The sequence below is a fragment of the Panthera onca genome, chromosome E3 (assembly GCF_046562875.1).
Source record: "Panthera onca isolate mPanOnc1 chromosome E3, mPanOnc1 haplotype 2, whole genome shotgun sequence".
NCBI lineage: Eukaryota > Metazoa > Chordata > Mammalia > Carnivora > Felidae > Panthera > Panthera onca.
In genome coordinates this window covers 4,340,132-4,357,879 of record NC_138354.1, presented here as the reverse complement: position 1 = coordinate 4,357,879, position 17,748 = coordinate 4,340,132, and the positions used below count along the sequence as shown (strand labels likewise).

Sequence of the window (17,748 nt, the reverse complement as noted above, 5' to 3'; positions counted from 1 at the left end):
CCTGGAATTGGTTAAAGGTTTCTTGTGTTCTGTTACCTTGTTTGGGTGCCACGGCGTGCGACTGCCCCCTTGTTTCTTGTTGAACTGTCATCTTCCGCCCTGAGAAAGGTTCTGTATTTGCTCAGAATAAAGTTCAAAAGGAAGGTCAGGCAAATACAAACTCCTCCGATCTCCTCGGGCAGCTACAGCCAGAGATTTGGTTCCATGTGCCCCGTTCCCATCAAATCTGGGATCAGCCCCGTTTCCTTGATTCTCACCAGGAGACTGATTGGATTCCAAGCCAGCATCTGTTGGGGCTTCTGAGAACACAAAGCCATTGAGAAGCCCAGGGAAACAAAGCGTGCCCTGTCATCCAAGCCTTTTCTCCAGCTTAATTAACCAGTGAGGCCGGGAAGAGTGTCTATGTCCCTTGGTGGTTTTCTCCCTTAATGACCAGAGATTGCTTGGGAACCCGAATGAACTCCATATGAGACCTGAAACGGGGAATGTAACTTTCCTTCTCTGCTCGTTATCAACAAGAAGCCAGCAACACTGAACTGCGAGTCTTGAAAAACAAGATGTCTTTTCAGGAAGGAAAGAGAAGCAAACTACAGTTTTCTAACTGGGGGGCAGGATGCAAAGCCACATGGCCACACATAAGTGAGCAGCCGTTATTTTGCAGCAGGGAGGGTCCCTGGGGCTTGACTGCATCCAAACACGCTGACCGTTCCCTGTCCGTGTGCAGCTGAGTGAGCGGTAGTAGTTAAGAAGGTGTCTCCTCAGAAGCCGCGTTCAGCAGGGCAGTCACCTGGCAGTGTGGATTCAGAAGTGGGGCAAAATTCTTCACAGCCCTCTTCTTCTCTATAAACGCGAAACAAAGTCAGTGTTTATCTTGGATTTTGGTTACCAGAAACTGCGCACAATTGTTTTTCACAACCTCCTTGATTTTTTTAATGCGAAAGTAAAGATTGTTCAATTCAAATAAAACTCTGGGGCTTTTACAGCCAGTTTACAATTTGATACCATTCCCACCCAGCCGTTTGGTCAGGAGACGTGTTTATTTTTCCCAAGCCTGCGTCGAATTGAGCCTGATGTCGACCTGCGTTAATGTATTTAATTCTCTAAGGCGGATGTGTCCTCCCATTTTTACAAAGATGACGGTCAGTGAACGGTATCTCGCAGGCTCCAGCCCGGATTGCTTTTTCTCTTGGCGTCTTAAAGCCACCCACCTGACTTCTCCCGTCTGTGGTTCCAGCTCCACCCCGACTAGACCAGTGCCCAGTCCCTGCCGGGTCTGGTGTATGGAGGATACTGCACAACCTTTTTTTTTTTTTTTTTTTTTTTTTTTTTTTTTTTTTTTTTTTTTTTTTTTAAGTAGGCTCCACGTCCAGTGTGGGGCTTGAACTCACGACCCTGAGATCAGGAGTCACACGCTCTACCGACTGAGCCAGCCAGGCACCCGTGTTTCCTTAACTTTTTTTTAATTTAAACTTTTTTTAACGTTTATTTATTTTTGAGAGAGGGACAGAGTGTGCGCGGGTGAGGGGCAGAGAGAGAGCGGGCTCCAGGCTCTGAGCTGCCAGCACAGAGTCCGACACGGGGCTCGAACCCACAAGCCGCAAGATCATGACTTGAGCTGAAGTCGGACGCCCAACCAACCGAACCACCCAGGCGCCCCATTGTTTCCTTAACTTTTTCAGCGTGCCTTGTACGAGAGAGAAAGACATGGAAATGTGAGCTCCCTTGTTGCCCCTCAGCCCAGCTTCCACAGCTAGCCTCAGCATTTTATTCCTAGTCACCTTTTAAACACTGTCCGTTCTGTTACAACATGGGGACAGGACCCACCCCTCACCTGGTCTGCAGGTGAGGAGAATGAGATTCGGGTCACTTGGTAACAGCAGGGTGCAAGCCCAGGTCTTGTACCAGATGTCAGCTCCTTTTACTCCAGAAGTCTCCTCACCCTGGAGCGAGAGGTCCATCAGAAGGTGCCCGTGGGGGTCCCTGAGCCCAGTGAACCAGGTGGGACTCCACAGAGGTGTAGGACCATCACTGGACCCCTTCCCCATGAGCGAGTTGCCAATGGTAGAAGGGGGGGCCAGGCATCCCCAAACCTTGAAAGTGTCCCTGATCGAGTGTAGGTATCACGGGAAGACTTTGCCAAGGAGGGTAGCAGCATGACTTAGTCCAGTAAACAGCTGATATGTGTTGTCTTCAGCGAATGCCAGCAGGCCCAGGCTGAGCACTTGACCCTGACAAGAGTCAAAACGTCACATTCCATGCCGCCTCCGGGCCCCCGTGGGGAGCTCTGGATAGAAAGGTGTTTGGGCGCTGGGCCTCTCTGACCCAAGATAGCGGCCTGAGCCCGCCGAGAGCCTGGCCGTCTCTGCTCCCCAGCACGTTGTCCGGCCCCCCGCCCCGCCATTCCAGACCCCAGCTGCACAGCATGTGCCGCTCCGGGCTGGGCCTCCCCCTCCTCCCCCCCAATTTCCTGTTGCAGGGGGACAGCTGGGGCGGGGGGTTAGGGACTGGTGTTGCTCGGCGATCTGCAGCCGATCTGGGAACAATTTGAAACTGAATCCTCAGCCCTTTGGAAGGCTTTTATGAAATCATTGCAAGTTTATTAACAACAGCTGTGGCCACACATGACCTGGATCCCAGCCTCAACCCCACCCCCAGAGTCTCAGGAGGGAAGCAGCAGTTGACTTGCGATTCCCAGTCACCTTTTTAAGGGGAGGAAAAGTTAAATGAAGAAGAAAAGTCACCCACCCTCCCTCCGTGGTCACAGGAGGCTGGACAGCAGGCAAGCGGGCGGCCGGCCATGGTGATCAGAAATGCTGAACAAAACCGGCCCAGAGGGACTTTTCAAAGCTTCGGCAAGAGCAGCCTGGGGCCAAGCACTCACACGTCTATTTTAGGGACCTCCAGCCTGTGCTGGCGATCTCGGCAGTCTCTGATTGACAGAAACAGCCTCTTTTTCTGTTGCCTCCTGTCTGTCCAGACTCTGCTGCTCAGGGAGAGCTGTGGAGCTTCGTTGTTGAGGTGCAGTTTAAGGAGTCGGGATTTGGGCGCCTTTTTCTTTCTTAATTAAAACCTCTCTGGTGAATTCTGCCTCACTTCCTGTCGGCGACTGCCGGGCCGAGTGTGTGTTTGGAGAAACCGGGCCCCTGCCGTCGGCCTCGTGCCCTCGCCGTGCTCCCCGCTGCCTCCATGTGAAACAGGCGTGTCCGAGGCCTGCAAGTCAGGCCGGCACTTTGTGTCCTGCTGAGCTCAAAGGAATTCGGGGAAAGGAAGTAAAACCTTCCTGTTAAGATGCAGCCCACTTGTTTCTCCCTTTAAAGTATTCTTCCAGATCTGCCGGGCGGTGAGACTCCGTGCCTCATTCCGCTTTGTTCCTTGAGCCTCGGCACTGCATTTGGGGTGTGCCGGACCACTGTGGGCGCTGTGCCTGTTCCCTTCGCAGTCCTCCGCGTGTCTGGTCGTGCTTTGTGGGCTCCCCTCCCAGAGTGGCCGTGGGCAGCCAGAGGGATTTTTTGGATGGTTCTCTTCCACCGAGCCCGGTGTTTCGTTATATTCGGCCTTTTGAGACCCGCCCGTCCTGGGACATCTTGACCATGGACTGGTGTCCACTCCCTCCTGTTTCAGCCTAGCCTCGCTCGTATGCACATTCCGTGGATCTGTGTAAAAATTTTCACCCCGATTAGGAGGAGCCAGAAAGCATACAGAGAATGGAATTCAGGCCTGCTGGATCCGTCTTAAAGCCCGTGCCAGAGACCAGATGGAGGAGTCCTGGGGGACGTGTCACCCTTGGTGGCCGTTCACTAAAGCCTGTCGGGGTGTCCGATGCGGTGACTGTGACAGAGCCATCTGTTCCTCCCGCAGTTCCTGACAGGCCCGCGCGGGCGGGGTGCGGAGAGGAGCTCAGGTCTCAGGGGCCGATGAAGGGGCCCTGACCGCCCGCTCCTGAGGTCTGCGGCCTGTGGCCACCTGCAGAGCCCAGAACTGCCCAGGCACCCCTGGAGGCTGTCAGCCCAGAAGGAGCAGCCGGTCTCTGCCTGGTCCCGATTTCATGTCTCATGACCCTGCGACCTTCGGCACGTGACTGCATCCTCAGAGGGGTAGAGTCTCTGGCAGACTGGGGTGGCAGGGAGAGACACATAGGGAGCGGTGTGTGACTAGAGCAGGTACGCACAGGGAGGTGGGACCTGAATGTGCAGAGCACGACTTTCCAGAAGAGAACCTCGGGGCTTTTCCGAGTGAGATGTGGATACAAAAACAACCAGTGGGAAGCAGGCCAAAATGTTCCCAGGAGTTCTCTGGAGAGAAATTACTGGTGACTTTTTTATTTGTGTTTTATTAAACTTTTTTTCCCCCATAATTGCTTTAATGTGTCTAAGAATCAAAAACACTGTTTTTTTGTGTGGCAGAAAGAGAAAATTCCATGGGACTCTGTGATGTGCAAGAAACTTAGTAGCCTCACAAGAAAAGCATGTCAGGGAAATTTGGAAGTGTGTGTTCCCACTCTTGAAATGGGCTAAGAACAACAGCTCAGTCAGAGGCGACAGGAGACCCGACTACCATGAGCCAGTAAGTCCTCTTGGGCCTCATGGTAGAGCCTGGCCTGCACCTTGGGTTTCTGGCTCAAGAGGTGAGGTTTCTGGGCCCCCAAACTCCTGTCTGGATGAGAGGGACCTGCTAGCTTTGTCTCAAAGGCCAAGTGCCGGGGAAGCCGGTCAGAGACTGTCAAACGGGGCCTTTTTTAAGTTTATTTATTTATTTTGAGAGAGCACGAGGAGGGGAGGGGCAGAGAGAATCCCAAACAGGCTCCACACGGCACAGATCCTGATGCGGAGCTCGAACTCACAAACCAAAGCATGAGATCATGACCTGTGCCGAAACCAAGAGTCAGACACCTAACCATCTGAGCCATGCGTCCTGGCACCCCTCAGATGAACTATTTTTAAGGCATGGTACATGCACTTTTGGGTGAGCTAACCAAGAATGCGATTTCCCTAAAAATTTCCAGGGAAGTGATGCTCTGCTGTATTGGCTGTTCGTCTGCTTGAATGGAGGTGTTTTGTTTTGCCCTATTTTCTTGTATTTAGTGGAAAAAAAGGAGATTTCGGAGTTCTGCCCATCCCAGAGAGAAGAAGCCTTCTTGTATTTCAAGGAGGGTAAGATGCACTCTCTCTAGAACAAAGCAGGGCCTGAAAGTACTCGCCTGTGACAGTGCTTGGGGCAGGGCAGGCAGAGTTCCAGGGGCCCTGCAGTCACACTGCTCCAGAAGCTCCAGTTCAGAAACCCGTGGTTTAGGAGGTTAAGAGCTCCAGCCTTGGAGCTGGAAGGCCTGGGTTTGAACCTCACTGAGTCTCGGTTGCCTCATCTGTAACGTGGGGATTCATTAATCGGACCTGACTGGTGGAGTTGTTACGCAGATCCGGGTCTGTGTGGTGCTCGCGGTAGGAGCTGGCACGTAGTGAGGCCCCCGATAAATGTTAACTTCCATTCTTGCTGTCACTTTGCTTACAAAGTCTCTTTGTAAGAAGAGATCATTTGCTTCTCACGGTAAACCTGCTGCAGATAGGCTCCACGTCAGGTTGTGGAGGCTGATGGGGTCCCCCAGCCCAGCTCTGTGGAGCCCCAGAACTGGAGTTCTTCCTGTCATGCCCGCTGCCTGTCCGTTAGGAAGCCAGTGCTGCTGGAAGATAAAATTGGCCGTGGTGGCCGCTCCGGCACGCCTGGATTTCCTGTGGGTGACTCAGCCCCTTCCGGGGGTGCTGGAGGTCAGTTCCTTCTGTGACCCAGCCCCCGCACCCGGCCTTCTCATCTTCTTTCCTCCTATTGTTCCCCGCTTCCAGCAGCCTAGGCGTGTCCTAGATTTGCAGAGTGGCGAGTATCCTGGTTCACCGTGAATGATGACACTCAGGGTGCCTACAGTGTGTCCCAAGGGAACTCCCTCCAGAAAGGTCTCCTAGAAGCCCATCTGTCACTCGGCCCAAACCCAAGGGGACCAGTCTTCATGTTTTAAGTTATGGTAAAATACATATAAAGTAAGATTTGCCATTTTGTAAGAGTATATGATAATGTCTGCCTTTACTCTTGAGCATATTTTATGTTTATTTTTGAGAGAGAGAGCATGACCGGGGAAGGGGCAGAGAGAGAAGGAGACACAGAATCTGAAGCAGGTTCCAGGCTCTGAGCTGTCAGCACAGAGCCCGACGCGGGGCTCGATCCCACGAACCACGAGATCATGACCTGAGCTGAAGTCGGACGCTCAACCGACTGAGCCACCCAGGCAGGCGCCCCTTGATCTGAGGAGCTTTATTATTTTTTTTTAATATTCTTATTTATTTTTGAAACAGAGAGCACAAGTGAGTCAGGGGCAGAGAGAGAGGGAGACACAGAATCCGAAGGAGGCTCCAGGCTCCAAGCTGTCAGCACAGAGCCTGACGTGGGGCTCGAACTCATGGACTGTGAGATCATGACCTGAGCTGAAGTTCGACGCTCAGCCGACTGAGCCACTCAGGCACCCCAAAGGAGCTTTAAATGATTAAGGGAAACTGCTTGGGAAGGAACTCCCCCTTAGAATCTAACATGTTTGGCTAAAAACGAAATTTTAATTTTTTTGTAATTTTTCTTTTTTTTGAGAGAGAGACGGAGAGAGAGACAGTGTGAGCAGGGGAGGGGCACAGAGAAAGGGAAACAGGATCTGAAGCAGGCTCGAGGCTCTGAGCTGTCACCACAGAACCCGATGCGGGGCTCAAACCCATGAACCACGAGATCATGACCTGAGCTGAAGTCAGACACTTAACTGACTGAGCCACCCCGGTCCCTCCCCCACCCCAAAAAATTGTAATTTTAAAAATACATTTATTGAGGGGCGCCTAGGTGCTTCAGTCGGTTAAGTGTCCGACCCTTGATTTCTGTTCATGGGATCAAGCCCTGCATTAGGCTCTGGCTGACAGCATTGGAGCCAGCTTGAGATTTTCTCTCTCCCTCTCTCTGCTCCTCCCCCTGCTTGCTCTCTCTCAAAATAAAGAAATAAACATTTTTTTAAGTTTAAAAAAAAAACACATTCATTGAAATGCATTTTAGTTCTTAGTTTCTAAACACAGTGTCCTGTGACTCCCAGCCAGTTGGAGGCAGTTGAAATCTGAACCATCTGACCCCTGTTCTAGGTGCAACTGACAGTTGCTCAGTGGTCGTAGTAAATACAGTCAGGAAGCCTGTCACTTGTACCACGAAGAAGCCACCACAAAGGAACCACGGAGAGAAGTGTTGAGGGCATCTCCCAGTCTCTACGACTTTCCTTGACACTTTTCATCCTTCTGAAAATCTTTATTTCTGCCATTTTTCGTGACCTGTCTGCCTTTAGTAGTGAGAGCTTTGTGCCAAGTCCTTTACACACTTGGTGCTCACTCAGTCCTTACAACAGCCCACTTTACAGATGAGGTGTGGCGACTCGGATGTTCGAGAGCCTGCTCCCAGCCACTCGGTGGCTGCCCTTCCATTTGTGTTTTCTGGATCGCTTCCTCTCTGTTTTTTCTTTTTTTTTTTTTTTCTTTTTTCTTAGATTAAAAATCTTTTTTTCATGGGCCTTGCACTGGCACCAAAATTAAAAGGTGTGTCAGCTCCTAATGTAGATAATTGGTAGAATTTATTTTTACAGTCACACAGAAACCTTCAAACTGTGCCCACTGAACTCTGTTGTCGGAGCCCTCTGTGTGGGTTAGCTCAGTGGTTACTTTGTAGCGTACTAAGTTCCCTGCTTTGGAGTGTTCGCAAAGAGCCTAGATGACCACGTCTTGGGGTTTTTATGGAGAATTTGTGTGTGTGTGTGGGTGTGTTACCGGGGAGCCGGACATGATGCCGTGAGGGTTCCTCCGGGTCGGACGATTCTCTGATATGCACGAGCACCTGGCAGCTTCTGACGACGGGCGTGATGGGAACTTAACCTTTGTTACCTCTCCTCTTCCTCTTGCTTTGCTCAGAACACCTGGCAGGGTGAGGCTGAAAAAGATTCGGTCGTATGTTAAAAATTCCCAAATGTCAGAATTGGAAAGAATCTCGAGACCGTTGAGTTCGGTCCGCCGTTCAGCATCGGAGGGTGGGAGAGTGTGAGTGAATTTAATAGGGCCTCTCACGATTGCCCACAGAGCACACGGACTCCTGTGACTGTCCTAAAATGTTTTATCTACTAAAGGGAATATATGACGTAGCGATTTAGTCATTCCAGCAGTGTGACTTTTAGTCTCGTTGTTGATCAGAAGTTTCAGCACTAAGAACGATGTCTAACACTAGGAGGTATCTGGTACACGCTGATGGAGTGATCTTCCCGACTCGCAAATCTTTGAGGGTTCGTAGCTGGTGAAATCCCCGAGTGCTGTCCTGGCTGGGACATGAATGTGCTAAGTAAACACGCAGTGTTTAGTCGGTCAGAGCCTCAGATCAGCATGAAAAATCCAAAGCGATCGCCGAGATCTCTCCAACCCAGGATACACCTGGCCACGGGGGAGGCTCGGTGCCTGGTCTAGGAAACGCTTCCCGAGTCCTGCGGTTTCCTCTGCTTTCCTGCCCCCAGAGTGGGCACCAGTGCCCTCCTTACACTTCTTCCCAACTTGACTGTACCTGACTCATGGAGAAGCAGCCGGGAGACCCTAGGAACCAAGTTCATTCCGTTCAAACCCGTGCATTTGATGATACGCCACTCCGTTCATCATGCTCAAAAACTGCTGTGCCCTTCCTCCCACGTGCGAGCCCCACCCCCAGCCACCGTTCCACTGGCGGCAAGCAGTCCGGCCTCTGCAGCCCGCCAGCTTCAGGGCTCTGCCGGCCTGAGGATTCGTCCACCTGCGGTCAGGGAATCGGCAAGACTGTCAGGCTCTGTACAGAAGGGCCGCTGCACTCGGAGTTCATAGACCGGATCTGAAACTCCTCGGGCCCGGCCCACCCACGCTCGCCCCCTTCCCCAGCCCTTGGGTTATCAGTCTGCCCGCCCCAAGCTGCGGAGAGTCCTTCGTCTGCTTGCCTTACAGGTGACTGAACAAAAAAGCAGCTCTCGGCCTCGCCCTAGGCCTTCCGGGTGGGCTTCCCCGTGGCGGCGGCGGCACCCACTGACCGAGCAAGGAGACCCTTGGGGTGTGGCAGTGAGTGGTGCTGACTGGCCGTGAGCTGGCCTTCCCCGGATCCCAGCGGGGTCTCTGTGCTGCTGCAAGGAGCCGATTGGGAGCAAGCTCACCCTCTTGTTATTCTTCTAGGAAGACGATGAGAAGCTAATTGAGGAGATCCAGAAGGAGGCTGAAGAAGAGCAGAAGAGAAAGAACGGAGGCAAGCGCTCCCCCAGCACGGGCCCCACGCCAGGTCCGGTCCGTGTGCACAGGGGCGGGGGGACCTCCACAGCTGGCCCTCGGGTGGCCGCGGACACGCTCTGCCCGGGCCCCCGGCTGCTTGCGGGAACGTAGGAGGGTTCCCGCATGCCCTCGATCAGGGGGTGCCAAGGGTGGGTTTGGGCTTAGGAAGCAGACAGAAGGAACCCACGCCAGACCAAAAAGACGGTAGGCCCACCCTGGCCTCACTGAGGTCACAAAGAAAAGAAAGGGAGTTTCTGGGAGTGGCCGTCCGGGCCCTAGCTCCGAGGGAAAGGCGCTCACAGAAGCTCCACCTGGTCTGAGCTCAGTCGATCCTCCACCTTCCAGAGTGATCACCGAATCAACACTCGCTCAGACAGCAGGGGCGGGAGGTGGATGTACACGTTAATCGGCCTTACTGTGGCCTGGCCACCCTCCCGTGTCCACGGTAAGGATGACGCTGAAGGTCAGATGTTCCTGGCCTCGCTCCGTTCTCGAGGCCCTCGGCCTCCCGCTTGGGGCAGGCAGGATGGAGGTTGAGATGAGCAGGCCCGGCCCCGCCCCGCACACAGGCACCGTGGGTTTTCGTTGTCTCCTCTACTAAATCCCATTTCCTGTTCAGAGAACACCTTCAAACGCATCGGGCCCCCCTTGGAGAAGCCTCCAGAGAAAGTCCAGCGGATCGAAGCCCTGCCGAGGCCCGTCCCGCAGAACCTGCACCAGCCACAGATCCCACCCTACGCCTTCGTGCACCCACCCTTCCCTCTGCCGCCTGTCCGGCCCGTGTTCAACAACTTCCCCCTCAACATGGGCCCCGTCCCGGCGCCCTACGTGCCCCCCCTGCCCAACGTGCGCGTCAACTATGACTTCGCGCCCGTCCACGTGCCGCTGGAGCACAACCTGCCCATGCACTTCGGCCCCCAGCCACGGCGCCGCTTCTGACCGCCCGCGGCCTTGTCTCGTCCGGGGAGCCCGCCGCACTCCCGGGGCCGTGCCTGTCAAATAGGCATGATGGACTGGGCTCTCGAAAAGATGGGCCGGGTTTTTTCCTGCTCCTTCCTGGGAAGGGCCACTGCCCCCAGGCACCTGTAACAGGACCAGCCTGGCACTTACGGGGCCAAAGAGAAGGGGGCAGTGAAACCTCCCCAGAGTGTCCCACCATGCCAGTGGCCAGTGCAGGGACCCTCCCCACCGGGCAGCCCATCTCTGCGGTTAGTCCAGGCCCTGCTGGGGCCAGGGTGGTGTCTGCCTCCACCCCTCCCCCGGCCGACTACAGAGTGTCTCCCCTAACCACGTAGGCCTTCCTGACCACAGTGCAGCCTGAAGCGTCGTAAAACTGACGCAGCAACTCCTACGGTTTGGAGAGAGCCGGGCCACCTGAACCACGTCCCGGAAGCCAGGCTCTCTTCTCCCTCCCCACCGTCACGCCCCACCCCAATACCACAGCCCACCCAGAGAGAGGTACGCCCTGCTGCTCCAAGCCACTTGGTCCCATCAAGTGGGGGCAGAGCCACCAGAGTCCCCGGGCCTGGGAGCACCGCTCAGGGTGGGGAGGCTGTGGGCCGTGTCCCCCCGAATCCAGAACCCCAGGCCACCACCACCGTGACTGTTCAGGGGTCTTTGACCTTGGACCACTCAGTTGAGACCACAGAGAGCTGTCTCGTGCTGTCTGTTCTGTTTTGTAGTTTAAAATATTTGCCATTTACTCGCTTTGAACTTATTGGGTTTTCTGTGGCCTACTAGAGTTTCTCTCGCTCAGTCTCTGGAGAGTCCAGTCTGTCACCCACACCAGGCGGCCGGTGAGGGCGGGACGGTCCTGACGCTCGCCAGACAGAACATCTTTATGAAGCAACCCTGACGGGTTTGGTGGCCCTCCCGGGCAGCCCAGCTGTCGGGAAGCCTCCTTCGCCACCAGCCCGGCAGTGAGCACCTTCTCCCTGAGGTCTGGTGGCGGCAGTGGGTTTCAGCAGGGGGACAGACGACCCAGGCTACACCGGCACCCATCCTCGGAGCTGCCTCCGCCTGAGGCCAGCGGAGTCCAGCGTGGGGGCCCTGCCTGTTCACCGCTGGGCGCCACTTCCCACCCTGCCCGCATGCAGAGACAGGCCTCTGTGGGGGGCGGCCCTGCCTGGCTCCCCAGTGTTGGTCTCTGTCGCCGTCACTATATGTCTGATGGCTTTGGGGTTCCCGGCGTGTGTGCACAGACCTCAGACAGCAGGGTGAGCCTAATGGCCGGTCCCCCATCTCCGTGCAGGCCGTGCCCCAGGGTCATCCACCGCCATCACTGTCTCCTGTATTTCAAGGGTTAAATTGGGGAGAAATCTGCTAAGTTGCCCATTCTTCCTCCTGCGCTTCCTCCAGGCCAGGGCTTCGCAGACCGTCATCGGGGCGCACGAGGAGAGGTCTGCGCCGCCGGGAGCCCCTGTCAGGCTGCCTCTGCCTTGCTGGTAGCCTGAGCGACCGTGCCTTGGGAGAGCTGCGCCAAGGGTGACAGGTGACAGGATTAAAGTACCTTAAAAACATGTTCTCTGTGCATCCCCAAGGGAGGGTCTCAGAGCAGTGAGCTTCTAGCAGACATCCCACCAAATGGGGAGGGTGACCCCAGGACACACCAGAATGTCCTAGGCCCCCGGAGCCAATTCATCCAAGGAGGGAATGAGCCAGCCCCCCTGTGCCCTCTAGCCCAGGGAAGGGGGCTCCGGGTGGGTGGCCTGCCCCTGACACCGCCATCCAGCAAGTCCACCGGAACCTGGCATGGGAGGTGCTGGCACAGAGGGGGAGAGACCAGAATAACTGGTTCCTCCCAAGGCCAAGCACCACGTTCCTTTGAGATGAATTCTTGGCTGTTTGTCACCATATGCAGCTGTTAGGGGTCCATTCCTGCTGTTCTGAACTGAGGGTGCCTGGTTTCTAACGTTCCTCCTCGAGCTGGACTGTGGAGTGGCTCCCCTGTCTGCAGGAGCCCGATTGCTGTTTGGGGGAAGGTCATTGCCACAAGTTCTGACACTGGCGTGAGTCCCCACCTGTCCGCGAAGTGTCCCTCTAGGTGCCTGTGTCCCAGAGGACCCCAGGTTTCTTGAGAAGCAGTCTGCACTAGTGATGGTTTGGGGGAAAGCAGGCCCTTCTGACGGGCCGGCAAGTGGCTGCAAGGTGTGATGGCAGGAAACCCCCAGAGATCAGCCGGTCTCGGGGACAGGCAGGAATCCCAGAGGCAGCCTGACACCTTCCCCTCTCTGGGCCACAGTGTTTGCTCCCCCAGACGAGAGACTGCCCGGCGACAGTCCCGTTCTACTTGCCTTAAACTGGAGAGAGGAATCTAGTATTTGCACTTAGCAAAAGATTTTAAAACTTTAAAAAAAAATGTGCATGACCTGTCACTTTGTATAAAAATAGCAGAAATGATTAGTTTATTAAATTCTTTTCTTTACCTTCCGGTAGTAAAAACACATAAGAATTCTGTTTAAACTACTGTGTGTAAAAAGCTTGTACCATATGTAACTTTGACTTTTTGTAAATAAATGTTTGTGCATTATGTCCCCTCTGGTTTTGTCCGTTCGCGTGGTGAAATCACAGGGGCTGCGTGGGCGGGTGGCAGGGTCCTGGGGAGTGTCCGGGTCTAGGGTGACACGGCTCCCCACCCCTTGGGAGCTGACCTCCAGCTGCCGCTGCAGATCCGCAGGGTGTGAACCCAGAGTAGCGAGCCCGAGGCCCCGGCCCCACGTGGGGAAGGACCACTTCCTGTCCCCCGCCCCTCCCCAGAAGGCATTGGGTGGTGTCTCATGCTAACCTTGGCTTGAGTGGCTGCGGAGGCCCAGTTGGGCACAAAGGGGTGGGTTGGTTGGTTGGTTGGTTGGTTTCTTGGCCCAGAATCCCCTTCCAGAAGATGTGCTCATCCCCTCTTCCAGGCCTGGGCGACAAGCCACACCCATTGACCTGGAGAGCCACCTGCACAAGTGAGACCAGGCGAAGGTTGGGTGAGGTGGGAGGAAGCTCGTCCTCCAGCACTGGGACACGACGTTATGAGACAGCATTGGGGCAGGGAAGCTGGTTGACAGGGGCCACCTCCCCCACAAGTCCTCTGGAGCCACGTGCCTGTCCTAGCACCCCCTCTGCCCCCACCACGTGCCAGGCCCGCAGACCTCAGCACACACGGGCTCAAACCGTGCTCAGCGATTTAATAAAATTCAAGCTCTGGGGCACCTGGCTGGCCCAGTTAGTTAAGCATCTGACTTCAGCTCAGGTCATGATCTAGTGGTCGTTGAGTTCAAGCCCCGCGTCGGACTCTGTGCTGACGGCTCAAAGCCTGGAGCCTGCTTTGGATTCTGTGTCTTCCTCTCTGTCCCTCCCCCGCTTGCACTCTGTCTCAAAATAAACATCAAAAAAAAATTATTTTAATGAAACATGGGCTAGGGGCGCCTGGGTGACTCAGTCGTTTCAGCGTCCAACTCGGTTTCGGCCGAGGTCATGATCTGGTCTGTCCTGTCTGCCATTTGCAACTTTACTGAGTGATACTTTTGGGGTTGTTTTTTTGGTTTTGTTTGTTTTTTGGTTTTGTTTTGTTTTGTTTTGTTTTGTTTTGCATCTCTGAAAAAAGTACACTGAAATCAACCCAAGACAAAAGTTACCTGCATTCCCAGCTTCTAAACAAGTTCATGCCACCCTGTCATCATTCATCATTCATCATTCCAGTACATTTTCAGTATTGTTCGTACTTGGCAGCCACACCCTAGTCACAAACTGTCCCACACCCCCAGTAAGCAAAGGGGTAATGGCCATGCTCCCGTCTTCTGCCACCTTTTCCACCCTCCACCCTCGTCACCAGGGTCCTCTTGCTCCTCCCCACACTCCTGCCAGCACATTCCACTCCCACACCCGCTTGCTCTGCCGCCCTGGTTGTTAACAAAATTGATCCCAAGGGACAGCCGGCTGGCTCAGTCAGTAGAACACATGACTCTTGATCTCAAGGCCGTGAGTCTGAGCCCCACGTTGGGCATGGAGCCTACTTAATTTTTTTTTTTTTTTTAATGGGCTGCCTGGATGGCTTGGTTGGGTGTCTGACTCGATCTCAGCTCAGCTCTTGATCTCAGGGTTAAGTCTACGTTGGGCTCTGTAAAAAAAAAAAAAAAAAAAATTTTTTTCAGTGATTCCATACCTTTCACAGGACTTGATTTTCTCCTTTTCTAACCATGGAGTGCCCTCCAGGTCTAACTGGGTCTTTGTACCGCCCTGATGGAAAATTCTGGGACTTCCAACTTCCTGCCACCACCGAACACCTCACTGAGCACCCCCTTTGATGTTTCAGTGGCTCTTCTTTCCAGTAGTAGCCTCGTGAACGAAAAGGTAAGATGGTGTATGTATTGCCGTGGCTTTTGCTAGATTGCTCTCCAGGTTCCTTGACCGAGCAGCCCCCACCCACCAGTCCCAGACGGTGTTCTCATCCTTCGTTGACACACCTTCGTCACCAGGGTCCCTGAACCCTCTCCCGGAATCTGACCCCAGGGAGGCACCCCTTGAATGCACACCTCTTTCTGCAAAGCGGACTGCTTTTTATTTAGGTTAGAAGCATTTGTAACTGTGAGGTCCAGACTTTCTTTCCCGTCCTCGAAGTGATAGAGATGTATACACATTTGCCAATTACAGACGTTTCGAGATAGAAAAGAACTTGAAAACACAGAAAAGTGTGAAGACGAAGACAAACATGCTTTGTGACCCAAAGGTGACTACTGGGGATATTTTGATGCATTTCCTTCTGGGGTGGTTTCGCCCTGTGATGTATATAATGTCTCCCAGGACCGGTCAACCACAAGTTGGCGACCCACCACGAACATGAGCCAGGTATGAGCTTCCCAAAGACGATTTTTAGCTGCTGCTTCTAGAACCTTTTGCCGCAGGCTCGTTAGCCTTCTCTTTGGACTTCTTGTGATCATGTTGCTGCAAGCTGGTGCACAGCTGCGCCTGTCCGGCCTGCTGTTGTGTCTTCTCATGACCCCTGGGGGGATGTGGCGCTCACCTGAAGCCCCATCTGTGTGTCTTCTCTCTCGGTCAGGATTTCGTCGAAAGCGGTTGCCCTTCTTGCTTCCTCTCCTTTCATCAGCACATCTTGGTGAAGACAGCCCAGAACTCACCGCCACCTTGGCTTGGCTTGGCCCTCCACAGCACCTGCTGTCACCAGGATCACCTGGGCCTGCCTCTTCCCCAAGTGGGGGATGGTACACAGGCCCCAGGCCGTCCAGTAGGCTGTGCAGGTGCTGGGCGGCACCCCGTGAACCGAGCAGGTCACTTAAGCCTGCCGCTGAGGGGGGGATGATGACGGCACCTCTTCGTCAGGCTGAGATGATTGCGTGAGGTGGGAAAAGAGCTTGGAGGCTCTCATCCTGAAGAGCGCTGTCGTCCGGCCCCCTTCCCGCTGCCCCTCACCCCTCCGCAGGTCCCACCCCCCCCCCACCTGCCCTCGGCCGTGGTGCGTGTGAGGCTGCCCCAAGCCCCACGCAGGAATCTCAGGCACGCGTGCCCCGTGCAGTCTCACGTGTGCACCGGGCGGTGGCCACCTGGCCTGGGCCTGCCGTTCAACTGGACAACAAGAAACGTGCACCTCAAAGGCCAGGCAGGTGGGGACAGGGGGACGCGGTGGGGGTGGCCCAGGCATGGGGCAGGCATCATGGTGGCCGGATCCGAGACTGGAGCCACAACCTAGCTCCTTGTCCTCCTGGCTTGTCCACATGCAGGCTGCGGGGCCCGTGATTCTGGGGGTTCCCGGGGAATCTGCCTTTTCGATCAAGCGCTGTGTTGGGAATCACCGCAGGGCCTTGGCGGAGTCCCGGGGGAGGAGGGTGGTGGGGGAGGCTGCTTCCTGGGCTCCGGGTGAGAGCACGTGCCGGGGGGCTCAGGAGAGTCCAGGGGGACCTGACGCCAGTGGGGACTTGTGGAGTGAGGAGGCGCCGGAACGGCTGCTGAGGGAGCAGGGGCCGGGGCGCGCGGGGCGCAGTGGGGGGGGCCACGTCCTCAGCCCAGACGGCGCATCCGACCGCAGACCCAGTCCTGAAGGGCTGGGGATGACAGCAGGCCAGACCAGGGCGCCAAGGGTGCCCGGATTTCCGGACAGGCAGAGCGGAGGCCAGGGAAGCAGGGGGAGACCGCGGGGCTGGTGTCTGCCAGCCAGGGATGGCTGGTGCACCCGCGGGCGTTCTCAGACCTTCCTCCGGTTCCTCTGGGTGCTGGTTCCAGCTGGCCCCTGCTTCTCCGGCCTCTCATCTACCGTCGCAGAAAACCACAGGCCACCGTGGCGGCTGGGAACACCCCCGAGGTGCTGATTCTGACAGCGCTGCGGGTCGAGGGCTCAGCCAGGCAGCTCTGCTCCCCGCTGGGCTTCAGCTGAGACCACAGCCCCCGCCGGCCTCACCCCTCGTAGCCCGAGCCTCCCTCCAGCAGGGCACTGACCTCCGAGAGGCCGGGGGAGGACCCTGCCGGCCCGTCAAGGGGTCAAAACCAGCCACCCCGGTGAGGGAGCGGAGATGGGACCACAAACCGCCGTTCCCAGCTTGCCCTGAACCAAGTCCCGGACAAGTGGCGTGCACGGCCTGGGATAGGGAGGCTGTGCACCTGTGCCCAGGATGTCACCTCAGGGAGACGATGGCCGCAGCCGCCTTTAGGCAGCTCGTAGTCTCTCTTTCCTTTCTCTGTCCCACGTCTGGTTCTCTCTCGCGCTATCTCTTCTCATTTCTATCGAGATTGAGGCCACTTACCAAAAAGATAACACATGATATAAAACAAGCAGAAAAAACAAACTGGAGCAGAGGCAAAGCTACAGTGTTAAAATAAACACAGCCGGGAACTGGGGCTCCCGAAACACGTCTCCACCAGGCGGCCCGGCCGGGTCCTTAAAGGCAACTTCACCTTCCCAGCAGCTCACATGGAGAGACACACGAGTCCTGAGGGCCACCGCGTCCAGAAGATGAACACGTGCCCAGAGCTCAAAGGAAGGGCACTCTGCGGGTGGCACACGTCTCTGCGACCCGCTGGTGGCGGCCCCCTGTCCCAGGCACCCCAGAACCCACCCCCAGGATCAGATCCAGCCTGGCCCCAGGCCCTGTTGGGTTTCGAGGGCCCCCGCTGGGGCCCTGGGCAGGCCTGGACGGGGGCACAGAGCGGATGACCCACATGGCTCCCCAGCCCACACGGCTGTCCTAACCGGCCCAGCCTCAGACCTCTGGGGACTCTGATGCCTCCCACACACACATCTCCCGTCCCTCCCCTCTGATGGGGAACCGGGCCAAAGAGGAAGCCTAGAACGTCCTGGAGGCTGGATGTTGCCAAAAAACGTTCCTGCCCAGCTCCGCCATTTCCCGGCTCTGAGCCGAGGCCCGGTCCTCCGTGGGCTCTCTTTTCACGCGCCACTGACCATCTCAGACTCGGTCCCTACCATGGA

General features: G+C 55.6%; 1 protein-coding gene and 1 non-coding gene across 3 annotated transcripts in view; one reads left to right on the top strand and one right to left on the bottom strand.

Annotated features, from left to right (window-relative positions):
* Positions 1 to 12,855, top strand: part of RNF216 (ring finger protein 216) — a 144,979-nt gene extending 132,124 nt beyond the window's left edge. For both annotated transcript variants that reach the window (XM_078439896.2, XM_078439897.2), the window contains exons 16-17: positions 9,234 to 9,303; positions 9,946 to 12,855. In XM_078439896.2, coding sequence (XP_078296022.1) covers positions 9,234 to 9,303; positions 9,946 to 10,265 — 390 coding nt within the window. In that variant the 3' untranslated portion in view covers positions 10,266 to 12,855. The remainder of the gene's footprint in view (positions 1 to 9,233; positions 9,304 to 9,945) is intronic.
* Positions 1,364 to 1,436, bottom strand: TRNAR-CCU (transfer RNA arginine (anticodon CCU)). The gene has a single exon. It is a non-coding gene; the product is annotated as a tRNA-Arg (tRNA).
* Positions 12,856 to 17,748: the final 4,893 nt, after the last annotated feature.